This window comes from Lissotriton vulgaris, chromosome 7, assembly GCF_964263255.1.
Source record: "Lissotriton vulgaris chromosome 7, aLisVul1.2, whole genome shotgun sequence".
Classification (NCBI taxonomy): Eukaryota; Metazoa; Chordata; class Amphibia; order Caudata; family Salamandridae; genus Lissotriton; species Lissotriton vulgaris.
Window position 1 is genome coordinate 1,054,144,517 of NC_141695.1, and position 24,963 is coordinate 1,054,169,479.

At 46.5% G+C, this 24,963-nt stretch overlaps 1 protein-coding gene across 1 annotated transcript in view; it reads right to left on the reverse strand.

Annotated features, from left to right (window-relative positions):
* PITX1 (paired like homeodomain 1) overlaps window positions 1–24,963 on the reverse strand; it is a 110,190-nt gene that overhangs the window by 26,614 nt on the left and 58,613 nt on the right. The window contains exons 2-3 of the mRNA XM_086931504.1: window positions 10,756–10,905; window positions 5,347–5,552 (exon numbers count right to left, since the gene is read on the reverse strand). Of these exons, the coding sequence (XP_086787630.1) occupies window positions 5,347–5,552; window positions 10,756–10,905 (356 nt within the window). The remainder of the gene's footprint in view (window positions 1–5,346; window positions 5,553–10,755; window positions 10,906–24,963) is intronic.

The window sequence follows — 24,963 nt, forward strand, 5'->3', positions numbered from 1 at the left end:
GGTCGAATCGAGTTTCTAAATGTGGATTATGATTGTAATAGACGACGCTGGACTGCAATGCAACCAACTGTGTTTCAGCCAGTGACCTTACCAGGCTGCATGTAACTGATGTGAGTCTATCGACAGCCTTCCATTCCTCCCTTTTGTTTTGTTCCGGGCAGGCCAGTTTATACCTTATTTTATGGAGTACAGAATTATACTGTTTGTAATTAATGACGGTGCGTTGTAGCGGCATGCGCCTGCATGACTGTGATTAGCTCGTCTCTGCCGCCCTCCGCTGATGCCGCCGCGGTGCTGTCTGGAGTCTGTTGTGGGCTTCAGAGATCTCAGCCTCCCTCCCTCCTCGTGTTTATAAACAATACGTTCACAAACAGCCGCGTGTGACCTCGCGGCACCGCGCCCCGCCCGTCGTCAGCTCAGTAAACACACATTTCACAATACAAGGCCTCTAGGCCGGACGTTCCCCCGTTTGACCTTTCTTTGTACGTCATCTAATGCATCTGCATTGCAGCAGGGCTGCCATTTGTTCACTGCGCAAGTGATGCTACTCTTAATTTTTGCAACTGCGATGCATAGACATATTAAATGTGAGGGTGCTTGCTGTTGCACCAGGGGGCACATTTTGGCGTGTTCTTTTAATCTCTGGAGTATGTTACCTTCGGGCGAAGTAAGCGCCCAACAGAACTTGAAAACAAGTAATGTAAATACTGGCGGCGATGACAAATTTTCAAAAGCACGGCCATCAAACGTGTGTGCGTGTGGATTCGTGTTTGTGTGTATGCCCCCCTCCCCGGCCCCCAGAAGTTTGGTAGGTGCCTTCCGGTGTGCGAGGGCGCCCTTCGGGGCACAATACTGACTCATGGGGTCCGGTTCTGGACAAGGGCCACGACTCACTATTAATTCGCGGAGAAGAGACTTTATTTATTTACCCAACCACCGCTCCTATAATTTTTTGTGAACACTGAACTGGTGCAGTGAGCAGGCATCGCAAATTAGGATTAAGGCGCTGTGTAAGGTCACAGGTCCGCAGCCAGCCATTGAGAGCGCCCTGCGTCTTCTCGCATGCTCCCTTGTGCAGACGCCGGTCCTAAAAAGGATCTCTAACACATGTGTACTGGATAGCGGCCCTCTGTGGCCTTCGGACCCCCTCTTGTGTGTCTGTGTGTGTTTCTGCTCCACTCAATGTCTCTGGAGGTGAGTGAGGCGCGGGGTCTCTGCTTCCCAGCCTCCTCAGCGACTGCACAATGCGTGCCTCATCTTATCCGTGACTGTGGTGCGTGCTTGCTCCTTTTGTGCCACAATCAGTGGATCTTGAGTGTGCCCGGGTTGTGGTTATGAGTTGTTGTTTACACCTGTGCTTATAACATGCCTGCTGCTGTCCCTGCCTCGGGACTCCAACCACTGGGGCCTATTTCCGGTGTTTCTGTCTGCCTCCCTCCGTGGCTCTTGTGTCTGCTCCCTCCAGTTCGCGGCTGTGGTTGTGTTTGTTCCAGCCATTATTGTCTGCTGCTCTCCATGGCCATGGACTGCCTGTACCCGCGTAATACTCTTTCTGATGAGCGTCTGTCCTCTCCGTGTGCAGTTTGTCTGCGTTCCTCTTTGTAGTTGCTCCTGCCCGTAGGTTTACTATGTGCACGCTGCTCTCAGTGGCTGTGGGCCGTATGTTGACTTCTGGTTTCGGCGCGTGCCACTACATCTGAGGGACTGTTAGGGTTTCTAACCCCCTAGATAGTTTTGGTGTGTGCCTGCTACTTTGTGCGGCTCTGGGATGGGCGTCTTTCGGTGGATTTTTCAGTGCCTGTTCATTTGTACGGCGCCTGCCCCTCTTTGCGTTTACAGGTTTAGGCCTTCTTTATGTGTTTTCCCCGTATCTACTCCTCTCACCGATTTGTGGTGTGCCGCCCCTGCCTGTGGCCCTCTATGATTACCCAGGAGCACATGTGCTGCTGGGTTCCTACTTCCCATAGAAGTCTGCCGTTTGTCATTTCTCGTCCCTCCGTGGTTCACAGATTGTGTTCTCATCACTGCCTTGATCTCATTTGTCCTTACCCTTTCTGTGTGGTCCTTATTGATCCCATCTCCCCCTGTGTGGTTTTGTTTCACATCTGAGTCCCCTGTCCCGAGTTCCCACCGATGACGCCATTTATCAGGTGGTTCTTGATTTGAACTTTTTTTGTTGCTCCTGTGAGCCCTAGTGAATCGTGCTTAACCTCTTTGGCCTCTATGAATCTGAACGTAGTCCTAACTTCCTGTGTAATTCTGGAATTCAGTCGCTTGTAGGTTGTCACTTGGTCTCTGGGCTGAGCCTCTTTGTCCTAAGTGTATGATTACCGTGCTTCAGTTAACTTCACCTCGTCTACAACCAGTGGTTCCACACTGTGCGCCTTCTTTATTTCTGTCAATGGTTATTTTGCATATCATCCGGTCCCGGGGCCCATGTGCTCTTTCTATTCTGTGTTGGTTTCTTGTGTTTGTTTCTGCCTTGTATCTCCCTTCTCAACAGTAGTTATGGGTACCTGACTGCTATGATTGAACTTCCTTGTATGTGAAAGCTTCAAAAGTCACCAACCCTTTGTGGTAAGAGCTGGTCAGAAATCTCTCTCTCTCTCTCTCTCTCTCTCTCTCCCTATTACCCAGCTTAGCAGCTTGGGTTGCATTTAAGGAAACATTACTTCTTTTTAGTGCTGCGAATCTATATAATTTTTCTCCTGCAAAGAAACCACTCCAATAGGTAGTCTGTAAAATTATCACACATTTTTTTTTAGTATTTCACGAAGTCTAGCGCTGGTTTTAGTGACCGATCAAAACTATCATCAGATTTGGGGCAAGTGACTATCTCCACGTGCCTCAAGTTGTAAATAATGTCTAATGTAAATATTAATAAAACAGCTATACATTGTTCTGCTTAGTATGGCCCCAATTACATGATCACCTGGTTTCCTATCAAAGATCCCTGTTAACACCTACTTTTTGAGCAACACTGACAGCTACAACCTAGCTACCATATTAACGCAGATGATATCCAGATACACTCCAGAGTACGCCAGCAAACATATTTCCGACTGCACATCATGGCGTTCCTCACACACACTTAAAAGTGTCTTCAAACTAGCTGTGCTTGAATCCCTGGATAGTGTCGGGATCTGCTGATCGTTTCTCTTTTTGGATTTACTGACCTTCCTCTCTCCTCGGATACCAACTCAGAGGACCACGGCCTAGGTATAGTTCACAACGTCAAATGTCAATATCGCTCCACCTCAGTAATATCACCGAAAATGTTTTCTTTCATTGGACGCTAGATTCTACCACTTCTACTCACGTGTAAATGTGTCTCGCTTGCACTGCTCTCTCCTGCAGTAATTGTTGCAATCATATCTGTAGAGGGCTCCTAGTTAAGACAATGCTCCAATAGGCTCAAAATCATGCAGCCTGGATAATAATGAGCCTAAAGCAAATGGATATTATCCCATCTCCTTCCTAGGCCCCACATCAATCATCGAATGGAATTCAAAACCCTCTGACATATTCCTAAAATACCGTGTGAGGAGGCCCCTGGCTACTTGCCCCTCTGTACTTCACAGAGGGGGAGAAACCGAAGGCTGGCTGCCTGTAACAGAAAGACCCTATCTGATAGCAATATTTTGACGGGAGATCATTCCACTGCCAGGGCTCTATCCGCCTGAAACTGTTTTCATTGCTTCTACACATCAAGGGAGACTTGTTTACCTTTTGAAATATACTAAATTCCCACCTTTTCTGAAAGATGTTTGAATGAATGCAAAGTACTTGCTTTGATTCCCTTATTTTTCCTGCTATGTCCCCTCCTTCCTCTTCCCGTGGAAAAGCTTCAAAGAGACCACCTGGCTGTACTGAATGTAAAAAATAAAACTAATAAAACAGTTGTCCATTACCTCCCCATCACAGCGTGGTGCCTATATAATCTGGCAATCACCAGAAACGCACACACTGTAACGTTCTATGTACAGCACTTCATGTTTGAATTGATATGTTCCCGGTGCAATAAAAAATATGTTTGTATAAGATGCTGCTACTCATTGGAGCTAGATCTGCACTATATCAAACAGCCAACAAAAAAGGCTGTACACTCAATTTATCTACCCTTGCTGTGGGAAGTGATTCCAAAACATTTCATGTCTCCCGAAGCAACAGATACCCGTGAAAATATTTTTGGCAGTCCCTTTTTAGCTAGAACTCAGATTAATTTAGAAAAATGCAAAGTGCTCTACATATGATTCTAGGGCATTCAAATTAGTTATTTTGTGCGTGGAGGAGACGAACTGCTTTAATTGCATGCTTATGTGTGTTTCCGAAGCCAGGAAAAACCGGGGAAATCATGTAAGTTGTAAATAGAACATTATGAGTATTTTTCTCAAATGTGCAAAATATATTTTGCATGTGACTATTATGTGTGTCATAAGTACAGAGCTGTCTGAGTTTTATGTGTATGCCAAAGAACTCAATATACGTTTATGGTGCATCTAAAATGTTTTATTGTAAACAATTAACCACAAAAATACAAGTTTGCTGTGTGCCTATCATCTTTCACCTTCATTACTTAGTAATACAGTCTCGTTTGCATTCAACTAATTAGAAGAAACCACCTGAAATCAACGATTTGTAAATACAAAAGTAAATTACTGGAGACAGTATCTGTAACAACACAGAGTGCAGCAGTCACCCTACGTCCTGTTTTTTGTTTTGCTTGTTACGCCTTGGAGCGTCTTCCTCGGACTCAATTGCTGTCAGTGCTTTAAATGGGCCGGACTGCCCGGTACTGAGTACCAGCACTTTTTTTATTTTGAGAGAGAGAGAGAGAGTGTACGAGCACTTCTCAAGAAAAACGTAATACTTTTAACTAGCGAGCGCCGACACTTCTCAGAAACAAGAAGGTACTTGGGTACAGAGTGCCTGCACTTCTATTATTCCATTTCGAGCACTGCTGTAAATTACTATTTCTTCTCCTTCAATACACTTTGTGCTTTGACTCCTATCAGCGCTTGCAGCTGCTACATAGAACCACCAATAATAATAAAGCCACAAAACTTCTACATTCGATATAAGCACATGTTCGAGACAGTTGTGTTTGTACAAAATAAGTTCATGCTTGCTACGCCGACCCAGTCCTGAAGGCAGAACAAATGCCCCAGGTCCCCCACATGCATGTCCCCAGATCATGGGTCACCAAGGTCTCACTCTCACTGATACAGGAAGTACATTACGTAGGACGCGCGCACGCAAGCAGTCACGCTGGCAGTCGTACGTTACGCGCAGGCACGCAGGTCTCACGCACGCAGGCACGCACAGCTGCGGCGGCGCCGCGCTTACCCGGACTCGCGCCTCGGTCAGGTTGGTCCACACTGCGATCTCCTCGCGCATGCTCATGTCCGGGTAGCGGTTGCGCTGGAAGGTGGCCTCCAGCTCCTGCAGCTGCTGGCTGGTGAAGTGCGTGCGCTGCCGCCGCTGCTTCTTCTTCTTGGAAGGGTCCTCGCCGGCGCCATCTTCCAGCTTCTGCTCCCCGCTCCGCTCCTTCTCTGTGCAGCCGAGGAGAAAAGCAAGAGCAGCAGATAGTCACTCACTACCAGAGCCAAAGGCCATAAACCCTGTGTCTATGAGGGGCTGAGGGGGCAGGGAGGGCGGGGGTGGTCAGGAGGAAGTGAAGGGACCCTATTAAATACAGCACAGAACAGCAGCCGGCCGCACTGAACCCACAGAGGGCGTATAAAAATGGGGCCAGCCTCTCGTTAAACACAGACCAGATCCCTTTCTGCATCCTCCCCTGGCCTCAACAAGACCTCAGACAACTGTACTGTAAACACTGCTCACACCCCGGCGTTCAACTGGAGTTGGTAAATGTGGAGCCTACATAAAGAAGTTTCACAGATGTGTTTTTATATAAAAAAAAATAATAACTGGCCTTTTGTTTAACTCACCTTTTGAAACAAAACAATAGCGTTTGTATATATTTAGCATGCAACACAAGTGGTATTGTTTGTGCAATTTTAGTGTGCAGTAAATTAAAAGCTTTCCAATGATCAACTCATGTGGCGTACTCAAAACACATTTTGAAACACGACGTGGACCGCTGTTTGTTTGTTTGCGGTTGAATAATGTGCGTTATTGTTCTGTAAAAGACACATGCTTCTTCTGGTGCACCTTTCTTCTAAAACTTCTTTCTGTCTTGTTTAACCAGCGTGCGAGGTGATATTGAGAATAAATAAATGAAAAATACACACCTGTAGAGCTAAATAGACACCCGAAGGGGAAAATGTGTAAATGGAACAGCAAAACCGCACTGCTATAACTGGTTGGTTGTTTTTACAAAAATGGAAATGTGCGAGTAGACCGGAAAAAAAGAATGTGTGGTGCTCTGAATGTTTTTTGTTAAGGCTATGTTTTTCAAAATATTCAACAAAGGATGATGTGGTCCTGCGTCCCCCATCAAGCTTGTTCACAATTGGTACCTTGAACAAGTTACTCTTGTATTCCTTCTTCATCTGAGCACAAACAGTGGAACGCGGGGGGACAATTCCACCCTGCTCAAACTATATTATTTTTACTTGTAGTTAAAATAAAAAAAGGCATTATTTTATTTATTTTCCATAATGCGCGTTTTGCCGGGTTGTGCACATAATATATGTACTGATATTTTGACTTCCCGTTCTCGTCATGTCTAGGGCGCATGAGATCGCGGTATTCTAGGAATTATGTGTCGCATTTGAGAGTGACTCGAAAAGTTGGTTTACCGCCTAATGTTCCACCGGTTTGTTAAAACTGACAGATAATCGTCTTTAAAGAAGAAAAGTCTAGGAAGCCAAATGTGAGCAAGAATTGCGAGGGGTCTCCTCAGCAACCAAAATTAATTAAACTGTTATACCTTTCATGTGGGATGCAGTCGATATCTCTCTATCTATGCAGTGCGAATGGTAGGTTACTGTTACTCACTCTATTCCGCACCTACATGTTAGTATAGGAACATCAGGATGACGCTGTTTACCAGCTCTATCAGAATCAGAAGACAGAATCAACAGTTGCTATCACAACTGGTAATGCTTTTGACCTTGTCTAGGAGCCGTTTACGATTTCACTGGCTCACTGAATAAGACCTGCGATTGTTACATCCGAGAAATGCACTTTATAGTGCCATATTTGCATATAATAAGACGAGTGTTTGGTGCACAATCAGTTTTAATACTTGAATTTTAAACACAGGTTTGAGATTTGTGTACGCCTTCTAATGGGTTTATTCATTCAGCAATAAATGTATATTCTGACATTATTTATAGCGAACGGTTCCAAAATCGTTCTAATCCCAGAGGCCATCGATCGAGAATGCGAAGTTAAAACCACATCTCAGCGGGTCTTGTGGGAACAGCACCCCAGGGCTGGGAGCGGCTTGTCTGCCAGGAGAGGCTTGCAGGCTCGGGGAACTCGCGGGTCTCTGCGGACTCCTCAGAGGCTAAAACAGAGGTCCGCGGGTCAGGGGCACGTTTCTGTCCATAGTTATCGTTTCAGCTGCTCACCAGTGTTTACTCGTTCTCCGTCCCCGGTTCTCCAAGTAAGGGGTCTTCCGCGCGTCCCGGTGAGGCTTTCAATGGAGTGGAAAGAACACTCCTCACCCTCGTCTACTTACGAGTGCAGGAGTCTTCAAACATTGGGGGAAATCCCGCATTTAACCCTTTCCTTTCTGTGGTGGTACGGGGAGAATACCAAGTTGAAACACACGGCGCCGTTTTAAGAGCTTGAAAGGTAGTCGAAGAACGTGTTGGAGTGAACCTTGCCACGTGCCAGCCGGCCTCGCGCCACTCAGAGCCCGCAGTAAATAAACTATGGCCTATGCTCTTGCACCGCCCCGCTAGGGGCCTGTACCGGTAGACTCGGCGGCAGTAGACACTACGACCCGGGGTCCTACCGCCGTGAACCCTACAAATGTGGTACCACTAGGGGTACTGCCGCCGTGAACCCTACACATGTGGTCCATTGGTACATACGACCAGGGGTCCTGCCGCTGTGGACCCTACAAATGTGGTCCATGCCGCTGGGCGTTGCGGACCCAGCAACTGAATACCACTCGGGGTCCTGCCGCTGTGGACCCTACAACTGGGAGGCCTATGAACCCTATCAATCAAGGTCTTTGGGGTTTCCCCTTCAGAGGTGGACCCTAGCAACTGTGTTCCTACCGCTGTGGTTCCTACAGCTGCCGACCCTGCTTCCTTGTACCCGACGTCCGCGCTTCCTACCGCGGCGGTCCCTATTTGTGGACCCTTCCACTGTGGACGCCTCACACACTGCTGGTTGCAGGACCTTCATGGTGAAGTTTTCCAGAGGCCCGGGCCTCCTCTCCGCCCGGCCTCGCGGGTATGTAGTTAGCCCAGCGGAAGCGGGTGGTAACGCTGCTGCCCGTAGAAGAGCTGCCCCGCAGCCGGGACCAGTGCCCAGGCCAGACCAGGGATGACCGATACGGGCCCAGGCCAGTCACGGCCGTCATCAACAGGCCGAACAAATGTGTTTTTCGATTGTTCTCGCTTCATATGGATTAAATGGCAAATCCATCTCAGGGCTTCGCAACAATTATGAACTTGGAAAATGGAGGAATATTAAAGGAAAGAACTCACATGCGACTGCCACACCTCTCCCTCAAGCTTGACTTTATTACATATGGATTTTAAATATGGCCGGATGCGTAACTGCACTGCTGTCCGCCTACCGCGGAAGTACAGTACTTCTAATGCTGAGGAGGTGCATAGGGGCCGCAGTGTAGGATCCGAGGGGCTGCAGAGGATGTGTAGGGGCTGCAGTGTATGTGCAGATGGGCTGTAGTGAGTGCCCAGGGATTGCACAGGGGCTGACCCCTGCCCCAGCCTGTGGACCCGGCCTGTAGGCCTGTGAGGCACGCACACCAGGTCATCCGGCGTCCCCCACCCAGCTCGGAAAATAAATCTGATCTTTGCAAAATGAAAGTAATAAATAACCCTTCGAACTCGAAGCAAAGACGAAGCTTGCCTCCTCATCTGGTCCTTATAAATAATTATTAAATATGCGTTGCAATGCAAACTTTTCGGTGAGTGACGGGCGGTAGCCGACTCTTTGAAAAGGCCCCACAGAGAGGTCGGTGAGTGTCTTGAGGGGGTCATGGAGCCGAGCCTGCTGGATTGGGGTCAGCAGAGTACGAGGGGGCAGAAAAACTGAGATTTAGGAGGCCTTCCTGCCTCACGGGAAATGTACAGCATCGTTACTTCCTAGCCCCCGAACGTGAACCCGAAAATAACCCGTCCCTCTAACTGGACGTTATTACATCTTTTAATTTTAGACTTAAATGTGCACCTTTACATGAAAAAAAAATCCCGCCAACATACCAAGTGGTACTGCCACGTGCATCGCAAGGGTGCGTCACGGCGTTGTGACTAGAGCTGGGGAATTGGTTAATTTTATATGGGGAACCTTCGAATGGGTATATGGGAATTCATACCCCGATACGTATGTTCAGAATTCGCGAAAATAATACGACACCGAAAAGAAAACCTGACTTATAAGTGTGTTGTAAATGCGGATAGGTCAGGAAGTCTCTATGAACTCTGCCTTTTTGATATGCTCCACACAGAAAAAGAATTGTGCTTAAAGTAGCAGCGTTGTGGTGGCGAGCGAGCCCACATCTTCAGGTAGAGCGGGGGCCGGAATAGGCATCAACAGATATTCAGCAAGCCATTAAAATGTTTTAAATGCTATGATTTTTAAATTTGTCTTTCCTAAGCAGAACATATGTGTGAGTCTTTCAGATTTATTCCACTAACCTCTGAAATGCATGTGAGATGATTAGACTTCTGTATATGGAGTATAATTTGAGATTCATTAGAAAATGTTCCGCAAATCTTTAAAAGCTAGTCACGAGAGTTTTTTTTAAATGCTGTGATTAACAGAACAAATATGAAATGCTTCAAGATTTAAACGTCGAACAGTTAAATTGCATCAACGTTGGGCTAGTTGTTATTTCAAATCCAGTGTTTACAGCAGAGCAGTTCAAGGGTTTACACAGAGAACCCTTAAAATGTTATTCGAAGTTAGGTGAAATGTTATTTTGAACTGATGCGTTTAAAATGTATTTATGCACTGTGCTGTTTTCGGCTGCAGTGTATGCAGTTGCAGTAATATTTCAACTTTGCGAAAGCGAAAGTAGCAGATTAAAGCGCTCTGTTTCGAAGCAGATTTAGGGAGCACTCACTGCAGACGTAGGAAGAAATGTGATATTAGTTGAGTATGCGGCGGGCGGGCAGAAGGCGGAGAAGTCTTGTGGAGACGGTGACCCCTGTACAGAGAGGAGGAAGCGCGCCCTGTCCTGAAGTTTAGAAGCGGGTCATCCCGGGGTTAGAGAGGGACACTCCAGGGAGCACGCACTCCCTCCCAGTGGCAACCCCAAGAAAGCACTCACTGCTGGCCCCGTGCACCGCTGCTACCTGCCCATCTGCCTGCCAGACATCGGGTACTGTACACCCCACAGGCCAGACACCAGGTGTCACACGCCCCTCCCCCCACCTCAACACTTCTTATGTGCACACCTCCCCGCAAGACATCGGGTGCTGCTGTACACCACTACAGGGCAGACCCCAAATGTCACCCGCCCCTCCCCCACCCTAACACTCCTTACGTGCCCACCTCTCGCCAGACATCGGGCGCTGTACACCCCCACAGGCCGGACACCAGGTGCCACCCCCCACCCCCCCTTCCCACAACACTCCTTACCTGCCACCTCCGGGTCTGAGGACTCGCTGGCCGAGTTGTCCGCAGCCTCCCGGGGCTCGGCCGGCCTCTGCAGGTGGAAGGAGGCCGCCAGGTCGTGCGCAGGCGGCGGCGGCCGCAGGCCATCGGGGAGCCGCTCCAGGTTCATGCCACCTTTGAAAGAATCCATGAGGAGAGGGCTTTAGTGCGGGGCGGGCTCCGCGGACAGCAGCATCCACCCCCTGGCATCCAGACCCCCCTCGCAGACAGTGGCCCCGGGTCCCTGCCCTCCTGAGTGGCCCCTGCCCTCCTGAGTGGCCCCTGCCCTCCTGCTGCCCCCTAGGCTCCACCGGCTGAGGGCAGGAGGCGGCTGGCACGGCTGCGAGTCCGGGCGCCGTGCTCAGCTGTGCACTGTCCGCCCGCTCCCTCCGACGCCTGTAGTTAAGGAGGGCTCCTCCCACTCAAGGTGAAAACCTCCCCGTCTAGAATGAGTGGCTGCGCCCTGGGAGCGGCCTGCTGCCCCTCCGGGGGCTGGGGAGCGCCTCGCAGACAGGGACGAGCTCCGGGCTGCCAGCAGAGCCCCTCTTAAAGAGACAGTGTCCGATCTCAGTCCTGCTGAAGCCCACCCTGCTGGCCAGGGCTGGAGTGGGGCCACCAAACCCAGCCCCAGCAAAAATACTCAAACCAATCCGTCTCCTTCCTCATCGTACAACCTCTCCATTTCCCTCCGTCAAGTTATCCATTCTCTCTCTCCTTCGCTTTCTTTCCCCCCACTCTGATCGCTTTCTACTGCCCTCTCGCTCCATTTCTCTATGTAAAAGCCACCTTGTCTGCTGCAGGTAACACCGGAGAGCCGGTAAGTGACGGAGACAGCAGAGCAGCTCTGTGTTTTTCAGGACTGGCCACCACGGGGTCCGACCCACCGGGAGGTGCCCGGTGCAATAAATGGCCCGTCAGGCCCCGCTGCTGGCACTATGACACAACACGTGTGTAACCGAGATGACTTCGGGAGCGTCTCGCATTATGGACGATGTTAGGGCGCCTACTCTGCTCGAGAGTCTCTCTTAAAGGAATAGCGTCCCCGGAGCGCGTAAAACCAGGTAAACCCTGTCCTGTCGGACCTCTGTTGTTACCACTACCCTGAGAGGGACAGAAACGGGGGAGCTCTCAATGTGTCTCCACAATACCCTGGTTGAAAGTTCCCTTAAAGGAACAGTAACCCAATCCTGGTCTTCTGAGTGCTTAGGCCTGCACGACTTCTACAACTGCCTGTTTGGAGGGTTTGGGAAGCTTCCCGCAGTCATGTGCGAGCTCTAAGGCTGCATGTGGTATGATAGTCCGGCTTAAAAAAACAGTGCCCAGCTCCCCGTGGTCCACCTCACTGCCCATGTAAGGAAGGACCCCCAAGAGCCCACTCCGCGTGTCTTCCCCCGGTAACCTGTCTGTACAAAGGCCTCCTGCAGGGGACAGCGCGGGGGGATATGCTGTAAAGCTCTGCTGCCCCCTCCTCGGTGCACACCCCCGGGGAGGGTCGGGAAGCTGGAGTGTGTGCTGCACGGAGCTGTATTGGGGTCGAGCAGCCTGCCCAGTGTAAATATTTATGCGCAGTTCACCAAACACGTACGTCATTGTGTACAATAGTCAGAAACTCTAACCAGACAGTCCCACGTCACCAGGACGCTTGGAGAAATCAGGCACAGCTGACAAACCCATCTTCAGTAAACACAAGATGAAATCTCACGACATCACGTTTTACGCATTTTAGGGAAACAACGAATGACAATTATTTTTCACTAGCTAACTATAAAACCTATCTATCTATCTATCTATCTATCTATCTATCTATCTATCTATCTATCTATCTATCTATCTATCTATCTATCTATCTATCTATCTATCTATCTATCTATCTATCTATCTATCTATCTATCTTTCTATCTATCTATCTATCTATCTATCTATCTTTCTATCTATCTATCTATCTATCTATCTATCTATCTGTCTGTCTGTCTGTCTGTCTGTCTGTCTGTCTGTCTGTCTGTCTGCCTGCCTGCCTGCCTGCCTGTCTATCTACCTACCTACCTATCTATCTATCTATCTATCTATCTATCTATCTATCTATCTATCTATCTATCTATCTATCTATCTATCTATCTATCTATCTATCTATCTGTCTATCTATCTATCTATCTGTCTGTCTGTCTGTCTGTCTGTCTGTCTGTCTGTCTTCCTGCCTGCCTGTCTATCTATCTGTCTATTCAGTAATGAAAGCTGCTTCTAATAGCATTTCCTTTATTAATGGCCACTTGTTATTGGCGACCCCGTATTCTTATATTAATCTCATGCCAGCGAAAAATACATGTGGGCCTATAACACTTGTTATTTAGAGCAAGTGTACTAATGAATATACTGAAAAACACATTCACACTATTATCCTCACAGTGCAAATGTTAAATTCCATGTTATTACCATAGTACAGTGTAACTTACATGAGAAAATAAGGTTTGCTGTCTCACATAATGCATGTCACAATAACATTACAATGGAAGGCCGCTCTGCTTAGAGTCACATTATTGAGGCTGCGGGTTTTCAATTCAATTAATGGATTTAACCCCATGAATCCTAGTTATGGTTAAATGACTTTGTTTATAAGCACCGCACACGACAAAACAGCATGGCATTACCCATATCTTCTGATCCGCTCACGGTGTCAAACTGTGAATGAACATTGATGAGGAAGAGATGTGGAACCATGATACATTGGATTCTCGCGAGTCTTCCCCCGTCCACCAGCCCCCCCCCCCCCATTAAGAACTGATAACTGTCATATCACCCCAGAGCATCTGAATATATACTATACACATACCTCGTAAATAACACGTTTACCTGCGCCTGTTGCTCAAAAAGCAATGTTTTGAAACCCCATATTTTGAAGGGATGCTGTTCTAACCATGAATTATTTTTCGAAATGCTTGGGCGTGACGTCATTACGGCGAATCGCGGCTTTCATTCAATGGGAAGCCTGAACTAAGCCTGGTTTCCTTCTTCACGCTTCGTAGTCACTAAGTCAGACATTGAACTTAAATAATGACAGCCTAAAGCCACACTGTTGTGCTTCACCAGTGCCCTTTGTTTAAAAACAAATGAAACCTGAACTTTCTATTTAAAACCAGGGCAGGTTTTTAGCTGTATCTTGCAGACACACACGTTAACAAGCATTGGCAAAGCCAGATAGCCTGACTTGCAGTTTGAGCCCTGACTAAACCTTTAGAAAGCCCGATGTAGTGAAAAAGCAAAACTAATAACTTTCTTTATACAAGCATCTGTGGGCTAACAATGTTAATGTCTGATGATTCAGTGCAGTGTGTGATGCAAAGTAGTCCCTCAGCATTAGAAATCAATCACTCAAAGGGAGGCAGATGAATACACCAAACAGCCAAGCACATGTGGTGAGAGAAGCGACACTCACCTGGCTAGATCCAAACATATTTAACAGTTGCCTTTCTTTTCAGGGTAGGTAAACGAATCATATAGTCCTGTATTTAATTAAGTGCTTTCAAAAAATATTTTTATATATATATATAGAAAAAATCATAACAACTGCATTGAAATATATATGATATAAACATACAAAATGGATAACGTGTATAGTCCAATGAAACCGCCTGTTAGTTTGACCTCAAATTTTATTTTGCCACCAGAACACCTGAATTGCATTGCTAATCCACTGAGACTTTAAACATTAATCGTACAGAGTGTGCACATGTTTTACGGGCACAAACTTTAATATTTTATGGCACTTATTTTTCTATACAAGATTTTTGGATGGACCAATGTGTTTGACTGAGGATAGATACATTTCAAAATATGAGGGGAGGTGGTCAATGCTGTACTATCAGATCAGCAGGAGTAACTATACATATCTTTGAACAGCCCTAGGCTAAAGTGAAGTTATAAGACATTAGCGTGTGTTAAAAGAAAGTCACGTATAAAACACAGTTGCAAATGTAAACCGAAAATTCACAAATGATGGTTAACTCCGTGATCCATAACTCGCACAACAGCCGTAGAACTCGTAACTCACACACAAAATAGAATGCGCATTACTTCACCCTTAATGCAATATATGCAATTATAAATGTTGTAAATACTGTTATAGATGAGATTACATGCCATATTATTCTTAACACTATGGACACGATAAGGATGACTGCAGTTTTATTCAGTAGTTTAAGTATGTGTTGTTTTTAAATGTTGTCATTTTATGTTATGTATGGGTATGACTATTGTGACGTCATACGCTTGACTGTTCTGCCCCCTGCCTGTGTGCAGCACCGAGCGGGCACATGACATGTGAATAACGTGCATCATAAACAAATAGGGATTCACTGAAATAACCACAGCTAGCCAAATCAACTCCGACGTTTGCATGTTTCCCAGTTAGGGGGTGTACTGAAAAACAACGCTTACACTGCCCACCATGATTAGTGCGCCACTTTGACAATAGCACCGCAAACGCTGACTTCTGGGAGCAAAGCACGAAGGGTGGCCGACCTCAGATGAGCGTTGATAAGCATAACTGGTCAAATTCGGGATTTTTCTGGGCTTAGATTTGCTGAATCATAACTAATCTTTGACTGGGATTTTGTTGTTGTGAATTTGTGTGTGTGATTTTTATATCTACGCACCCACATTTTGAGCATTTGTCAAATTAAAATGCGGAGACAGAAACACGCGCTCTAAAGGTGAAGCGTCTGCTGCTCTGCGCAAACAAAGAAATCATTCTGTATACTGTGGGCAGTAATAATAGCATTAATTCAAGGGGCAGAACAAGACCGTAGGCAGATCTCAAGAAGGGGCCATATTGTTCTCCAAAATTAATGTTTAGTTCCCCCTTTCCTTCCTTTTGTCGGTCACATTAACTGCGTCCGTGTCTACAACAAATGTAATGGTGTGCTTCAATAAATAAATACAACACAGCCTCATCTGTGCCCATGTGGTACCTGTGTGTAGATTGTTTCCGTGACACATTTACAGTTACCATTATTGTGGTAGAATGTGCCCACAAATTGATCTCAAACGTAAACATCAAAATAACAAATGCAAATGCCGGCATGGTTTTGTTTGCAGGTGTGGATGTATGCATACACACGCTCCGAAAGCAGGCATCCCATGACGTATGCGCCGTTCACAAACCTCCTGTGTGGCCTCCAGTGTACGGTGGCCTTTCGGGTGAGCTGTAAAGGTACAGCCCCGTACATATTTGTGTTACATACTCATGGTCGGGTAGCCCGCAAGAGGCAGCGTTACAGCGTGTGATGTCAGCACGTAGGACTTGACACCGCTCCTCAGTGCAACAGCTACTTTATTTGCATGTCAAATGCGAGCCATTTGCATTGCATCCAGTTACGGTAGCACTGCAGCGGACACTTCTGCGCCTCAGTTTGCTGTTCCCGTGACCTGCCCGAGCTCCCAGCCTTCCCTCTGCTCCCGAGGCAGAGCAAACCTGTCAACATCAGCATTAAACAATAACACAACTTGTCTCAAGGATGTGGAAATTAGTTCGAACTTGCAGTCACGTAATCCTCCTCTGGGAGCCGGGGGAGTGCCCCTGGAAGGCTCTTTAGGCAGAGACACACTGGTGACGTGTTTTTCATCTGTGGGGTGTGAACTCAATAGTGAGGTGTCAGGTATGAGTTCCTTGCCTCTGTAGGGAAGTGTGCAATGCCTTGTTTACTAGTGAGGCATCAGTTGCCCGCCTTACGTGGGAGGTGTGAACTCCGCAACGCACTGATGAGGTGTGAACTCCTTGCCTCTGTAGGGAAGTGTGCAATGACTTGTTCACTAGTGAGGCATTAGCTTCCCGCCTTACGTGGGAGGTGTGAACTCTCTAACTCACTGGTGAGGTGTGAACTACTTGCCTTTGGAATGAAGTGTGCAATGTCTTGTTCACTAGTGAGGCGTCAGCTTACCCCCCACCCCCCACCCCCTTACATAGGAGTTATGAACTCTTTAACTGGTGAGGTGTGAACTCCTTGCCTCTGTAGAGAAGTGTGCAATTACTTCTTCATTAATAGTGAGGCGTCAGCTGCTCGCCTCACATGGGAGGTGGGAACTCTGTAACGCATTGGTGAGGTGTGAACTCCTTGCCTCTGTAGTGAAGTGTGCAAAGCCGAGTACACTAATGAGGCGTCAGCTTCCCGCCTTACGTGGGAGGTGTGAACTCTCGTACTCACTGGTGAGGTGGGAGCTCCCTGCTTCATTGGTAAGGCGTGAACCCCAGGCCTCTATAGTGAGGTGTGCCCTGCCTTCTGCATTAGTGAGCTGTCAACTAATTGTCTTTGTGACGAGGTATAACCACCCTACTTCACATGTGAGGTGTGAATGTAATGCCTCACTGGTGAGGATACAACCCATGTCTCAATAGTGAGCCTGCATGGCTCCTCAGTGAGTTGTGAACTTCCCGCAACTATGAAGAGGTAGGAACTCACTGCCTCGTCGACGTGTGAACTCCCTGCTTCACATGTGAGTTGTGATGTCCCTGCACCACTGATGAGACATGAACTCGCTTGCGCTCTACTTCACCAGTGATGTGTGGAATCTCTTGAATTGCTGCTGAGATATGAGCTGTCTTGGATCAAAACTGAGACATGCACTAACTTGAGTCCATGGTCAGGTGAACTAATGCATCACTGTGATGTATGGATTGTGTGCGTTAAGTATGCGGTGTGAACTCGAGTATATCACTAGAGAGCGGGGCGCTCCCTTGAATCACTGGTGTGAGATGAAGTAACTTAAAACGCCTTTGAGGTGTGAACTTCCCCTCTTACCTCAGGCTCTGTTGGGTGTGTCTGACCATGTGTTTAGGCCTGAGGTCCTTGATGTGAGAGACGCTCAGTTTTCAGGTTTATAGGAGTTTTCAAGTTTGATGTTAAGATGAATAAACACACACACACACACACACACACACACTACCTATAAAGCATTATATAGCGCCCCTCTATGCGTCTTTTGTGACATCAGCATGTTCGGACAGGAGACACCAAGGATGTATTTTTGAGGGGGTGTATATCCACGAAAGGTACTGCCCCAATGCCGTAATTTGCTCACATGCTCTAGTTGAGTCCTAGCTTCAGGTGTTTACAAACGCATGTTTACATACAGGATCTAACACGTCAGATTTTTATTTTGAACACTACCTCCAAGTAACCATTTTCGTCACTATTCGGATAAGGATACACATATTAACGCTTTGCACCGACGGGCAAAAGTAAGGTGCTCACAAAGCTCCGGTAGATGTTCATGGGAACCTAAAAGAAGGGGCTACAGACTAAAGTGACAGAGGTTTTCAAGGTGTAACTCGTTTCCGCAAGAACAAGGGCGGGTTGCGCAAAAGTCGGGCAGAGTTGTCCGAAGAGCTCCGTAAGTACTTTGGCAGATTGCAAAGGTGTAGCGAGGAGCGCAGCTCTGCGAACATGTCGCAACATGAACGGCCGGTTGTGGGATAGTCTGACGACAGCTCCTCAAAAACGCTCAGCTCGTCTCCTCAAAACCGTGGGTGGGTTAATGAAAAGCCAGACAACAGCTATCCGAATAGCTACACAAGAACAAGGACAGATTGCAAAGGATTAGCCAGAGGCGCCGCTCAGCGAACATGTCCGCACCATAAACGGCGGGTTGTGGGACAGTCCGACGAGAGCGCCTCAAAAACGCTCAGCTCATCTCCCATGAACAAGGGCGGGTTGAGGAAAAACCAGGCAACAGCTATCCGAATAGCTCTGCAAGAACAAGGGCAGATTGCATACCTTTAGCAAGAGGCCCATGTTCTGCGAACGTGTCAGCAACATGAACGGTGGGTTGTGGGACAGTCTGAAGAAAATTCCTCAAATGCTCAGCTCATCTCCTCAAAAACAGGGGCGGGTTGAGTAGTCAGACAACAGCTATCCGAATAGCTACACAAGAACAAGGACAGGTTGCAAAGGATTAGTGAGAGGCGCCGCTCTGCTAACATGTTCGCAAAACGAACAGCGGGTTGTGGGACAATCCGAGGAGAACTCCTCAAATGCTCAGCTCTTCTCCTCATGAACAAGGTCGGGTTGAGGAGCCAGACAACAGTTATCCGAATAGCTAAACAAGGACAGTTTGCGCAGGATTAGTGAGAGGCGCCTCTCTGCTTACATGTCCCCAACACGAACAGCGGATTGTGGGACAATCCGAGAAAAACTCCTCAAATGCTCAGCTCATCTCCTCATGAACAAGGGCGGGTTGAGGAGCCAGACAACAGCTATCCGATTAGCTCCACAAGTACAAGGACAGATGGAGGGCAGGTTTAGCAGAGGCAAAGCTCTGGGAACCTGTCCACCAGATAAAGGGCACATTGTAGAAAAGTTGGACGAAAGCTCCTCAAATGCACAACTTATCTCATGACGAACAAAGGCGGATTGTGGGAAAGTTCGTCCTTATCTTTCCGGATGTCTCCAAAAGCAGAGGCAGGTTGTAGGAAAGTCCGACTCGATCTTCCCGGGTCTCTGTATGAACAAGGGTGGGTTGCAGAAAAGCTTAAAGCAGTATCATGACATGCTGGCCTTCAGAAGACTTCTCAAGACCTGGCTCTTCAATCAGTAGCCCCCTCCCCAACCCCCCCCCCCCCACAGCACCTTGAGACCCTCACGGGTATGTAGCGCGCTCTAGAAATGCATTGATTGATTGATATCATGAATCTGTGCAACAACAAGGGGAGACTGGAAAAGTTTGACGGCTGTTTAGGCCTTTTTACATAGAAAGATGTTAAGTAATCCGATTCGCCACCCTCAGTACGGCTGGTCGGGTGACATACCAGTGTAAAAAGAGTGTGTGCATTGCCTGGGGCCAGGGCCTCTATCCACTTCCCTTTCCGGGCGCAGTGGTCTTCTTCAGGGCGCTTCCTCAGACCCCCGGCCAGTGCCTTCCCTCCGCTGGTATCCGCTTGGATCACCGGGTGGGTGCGGACAGTGTGATTGATGCACATTGCCAGCAGGGCAGTGTCTTGCACATGGAGCTCTTTGGTGCATGGGACAGAAGTGTATGTCACAGTGCGCTTCAGCTGAGGTGGGTGGGATTAACGCACCTCTACTGGAGTCCTATTCCTTTTTATCGTCAAATTCTCTGCACATCTGAGCAGACTTGTCTGTTGTTTCCTCCAGTAAAAGACGACAGATGCAGTTGTCCGCGACGGTCACCCCGAGCTCTGCCTTTGACCCGCAGTTCCTCCTGGGAATCTTTGCTTCGCTATGAGTCGGTCTCTGGCCACAGACGCCTCAGTAATCCCCCCCCCCCTCTCCCGGGGTGTGACCGGTCACCTGCGGGCACTGAGCACTCAAAAGCGGCACATGACAGACCGAGGGCGTGAACGTGACCCCCAAACACACCTCGCTTGGCGCAGGGGCTGGGGGAGTTAATAAGGCCCCCCCATGCTAGTCCATGACGGCTGAAGGCACTCCTCTGGGTGTCTCTCTCTCTCTATATATATATATATATATATATATATATATATATATATATATATATATATATATATATATATATATATATATATACATGTGCTCTCAATACCGGCTTGTAACGCAGTCCTCAGAGGCACCAGAATCACGTCAACTTCATTGTCATCAATTTCAGGCAAGACATCCCATTGCAACACACGGTAAAAAGTCACTGAAAAGCACCGATTCAACCGGCGAACTACAGGATGGACACACACTCAAATGCTCTATTTTAAATACTCCAAGCCACACAGGAATGTGTAATATTGTCTCCAATGTTAATAATAAAGAGGGAGCTCCCCTTTTGACAGGAAAAGATTGGGTCAACAATCATAATAAAACAAAAAACTCCTTCTCCTGAGTTTGGCAATGGATTTGTAATGCTAAATTCCCATAGGGGGCGTTTACACAAGTGGGAGGGACTCAATCTTTGCGTGGGTTACCAAATTTACACCATTGTATTTGTCAGATCAATAATAACATGAAAATATTGCAAACACAAACTTAAAATTTTCATTAATTTATTTTAAGATGATTTAAAAACAACAACACATTATTTCATCAAAACAATCTTATGCACATTCGTATTGGCTGTTGACCAGCTATATTTAAAAACTCCACTTTCTAAAATATGCTATTAAGTTTAGTTACGTAAATCTAAGTATACATCATATTTATTAGACATAGAGAACAATCTGTCAACGCGGTGTTTCGGTGCCTCAAACAATCTTGCACCTTCTTCAGGACTTGTTCATTAAAATTATATCTAGCGTGTTATGTCCTTATCGCTAGGATGATGCGTCCTCAACTTGCTTTGTAAGACACCGGTAATATGGGCCAGGTTTGTATTTCCTTCCTGGCACTCCCTTAACGGTCTTTGGAGCAGGTTGTCTTCAGCTCTTATGCTATCATAGGGACATTTTGTTTGTCTTCTTGTTTATTCTTAGGTGTTAGTTTTACTGGATGTTCCTTCAGGTAGATAAAAAAATGAACCAACTTCAATCCGGTCCTTTTTTCTTGGTATCTTAAAGGGTTAGAAGGACGCCTCTGGGAGCTACCCGTCGCTGTTCTTGAACAAGTCCTGAAGAAGGTGCAAGATTGTTTGAGGCACCGAAAAGCCGTGTCGACAGTTTGTTCTCTATGTCTAATAAATATGATGTATACTTAGATTTATGTAACTATACTTAATAGCATATTTTAGAAAGTGGAGTTTTTAAATATAGCTGGTCAACAGCCAATATGAATGTGCATAAGATTGTTTTGATGAAATAATGTGTTGTTGTTTTTAAATCATCTTAAAATAAATGAATGAAAATTTTAAGTTTGTGTTTGCAATATTTTCATGTTATTATTGATCTGACAAATACAATGGTGTAAATTTGGTAACCCACGCAAAGATTGAGTCCCTCCCACTTGTGTAAACGCCCCCTATGGGAATTTAGCATTACAAATCCATTGCCAAACTCAGGAGAAGGAGTTTTTTTGTTTTCTTATAATATTGTCTCCAGACACAGGCATAAAATGCAGTGAATATGAACGTGACTTTCAGGTTTACAACTGCCCCTCGTCCAAACACACATTTTGCTCAAACTCACAGACTCACCACTTACAAGGGGCGCGCACACACGGGTACTAAAATGATAGTACTGGACTGGTAATATTAGCAATGATGTAGCCTTCAGATATATACATCCAGAACAACATCTGAAGAGATATATATTTTTAACAAGAGTACTCCTACTAAATGATACTAGATGCAGTACAGAGAGCAGCAATCATTCTGTAAACACTACGAACGCTAATAATGACAATAAAAGCGCTCTGACCATCTCTGTGACTACCAATAATCAGGGCCTAGGAGGTACTATGAATTCTCGGCTTCAGAGAATGAGCTGTGGATGAGCTCTAGAGAAAGCACCCTGGGTGGAATGGTTGAAAAAGTCTCAGCCACTGGCAGTAGCTTTGGCCACATGCCAATCCATGGTTTTTAACCCACTAGTCCACTTCAGACAGAGACAGGCCTCATGCATAAGAACCCTGGGGGCATATTATCAAGAACGACGTTAAAAATAATCGTCGGTTTAGCGGCAGAAAACTGCCGCTAAAACGGCGATAATGGGCTTGATAATATGCACTTGAGAATTCCAATAGAAGTCCATGTTCTGGTGTGAATATGGGCTTCTATGGGAATTCTCCAGGGCATATTATCAAGCCCTTTATCGACGTTTTAGCAACAGTTTTTTGCCTCTAAACCAGCAATAATTTTAACGTGGTTCTTGATAATATGCCCCTTAGTTCTGCTCCAACAGGAAGCCTTCTTTGCTCCAGTGAGGGACATTACCGCGTGCAACAGAGCAGAACGAACTGTTTTTGCTACAACTCTCCTTTCTCACAAGTACACATTTCATCACCCCTCCATCCCCTGCCCAAATTTATGTCACAAAACCTATAGAGCGTGTACTATTTACAACTGGTAGATTCCCTTTTTTTATATCCTGGCAATGACTCACAACTGGGGAGGACTGACCCAAGAAACAAAAGAAACAGAAACAGAAACGTACAAGCAGGAAAGTGATGGGCCAGCAGGTTCCAGCTCTGTTGCCCATAACACAGCTCTTCCAACACACTGGGCGTCCTGGGGCCTTATCGACATTCACTGGGCACTGGTGCACAACAAACAGCGCAAGTGCTCGTTTGCACAGCTGTCTTGTTGGTGAAATAGAGAAATGCTTAGAGTGTACTCTATTCCATATAGCACAAATGTGTTTTTCACCGTTGCAAAAATGAGGTAAATAGTTTGCGAAACATTTTCATAATTTGATTGCAAATTATTTTATGTTAAATAATTTGGTTTTAACAAAGGAAAAGATATCATTAGTGAATATCCATTAGTAAAGAAACTAAGCAAGCTAATTTTGCAGTATTTATGATGCTTTAAGAGATTATTAAGAGATTATGCTTTAACATAATTCATAATCAACGTAGTTTCCTTTTTCATGTTTAAAAATGAATACACTATAGATTTTCTGTTATTTTTATTAAGAACACACAAAACATCAACTCTATTCATTTTCTCAATTTTTGCCCTAGTGCATAACTATTTATGTAATGTGTAGCAGTGCCAATTGTGTTAGCTTCATTCTGTAATACAAAAAGCAGCAAATCTCAGTTTTCGTACCTGTATGAAAAGTATGTAAGCACGTAATGGACAGTGGTATCTGATATACGGAAAGGAGGCTCCACTCAGGAGAAATAACACAATTGTTAGGTATTTAGTTGTCTGTCTTAGTTACGGGGCTGCAAGGTGAGGAGAACTACTGACCTCCCCAAACCTAGTGGCCTAAGCCAACTAACAAATATACAACAAAAATCCTCAGCACACATGTTATACCCTCACGGGTCAAGTTTGCGCTCTATAACACACAAACATAATAATAATAATGATAAGCAATAGCAATAAGGTGGACATGTGCATTTGCCCCTTTTAGCACCTTTCTCCATTTTCACCCAGTTTCATGCCTTAACCTCTCCTCTGTTGCTCTCCCCTCCTACTACCATGCCATTTTCCATCTCCCTACTCCTCACCTGCTTCTTCCCCCTGTGTCTTCGTACTATGCTCAGGTAGCCTCACCTACAGCCTGCGACCATTCCCCCTTCTAGGACCTACTTAATGGCAGCTGCTGTGTGTCATTGCAGCTGATTTGCCAAAGGTGCACCAAAGCCCATCTGCACCCCTCTGTGTGTAGATCGCACCCAATGCCACAATCCCAGGCCCAACCACCCCTCAGGGATACACAGCAGCACTCCTTTGATCGCTCGACCCAGGACATCTCTTCTCCTGATGCTGCTGTGTCATGTCACAAACCACTGTAGGAGCTTTCACCTGCACCCACTGCCATTTCTGCTGGAGCAAACAACCCACACAACCCACAGCAACACCTTTAATGCCCCATATAATACTACATGCAACAGCAAACCTTCACCCCCAACATTCACTCACATGCATGCTACTCAACAACCACTCGCTCAGCAAGCACACAACCGAAATCTGGGATCTGCTGAGCAGCAATACACTGGAGGTCCTCTTCCTCTAGGAAACCTGGCTCAACTCCCCATCTGCACCCAACATAATAATAATAATAATCCACATTTGTAAAGCGCACAATCACCCGTAAGGGTCTCTAGGCGCTGGGGGCCATTGGGAAGATTAAGCAAACTATTGCCCAGAGTCACATGGTGCTGGGCTAATCTGTCGCTGGAGCCGGGTTTCGAACCGTGATTCCCAGATTCCGGAGTCAGTCGCCCTAGCCGCGGCGCCACACCTACAGGAATCTCAACAGGCTACAAGATTTCATATCAAGATCACCTTCACAAGCCAGGAGGAGGTCTTGCAGTCATCTACAAAGACTCCATCAAATGCTCAACGACCATGGTGGACACCACCTCATTAATGGAACATCTGCATTTCAAGCTGCAAATCTCCCACAATTTCAACCTAAATGGAACCCTCACCCACCAACCACCAGGACTGTGAACCACCATCCCAAGCTACATCACTGACTTCATTTTGCCTCTGACCATCCTTAATTAAGTCAGGTTCTCCTTTTGACCCGTGTCCCCCTGTGTTGTTAAAAGACATGATAGAGGAGGCAAACCCTGTTACAAATTCGATTATTAATTCGTCACTCCTATCAGCCGAGATTCCATCACAATG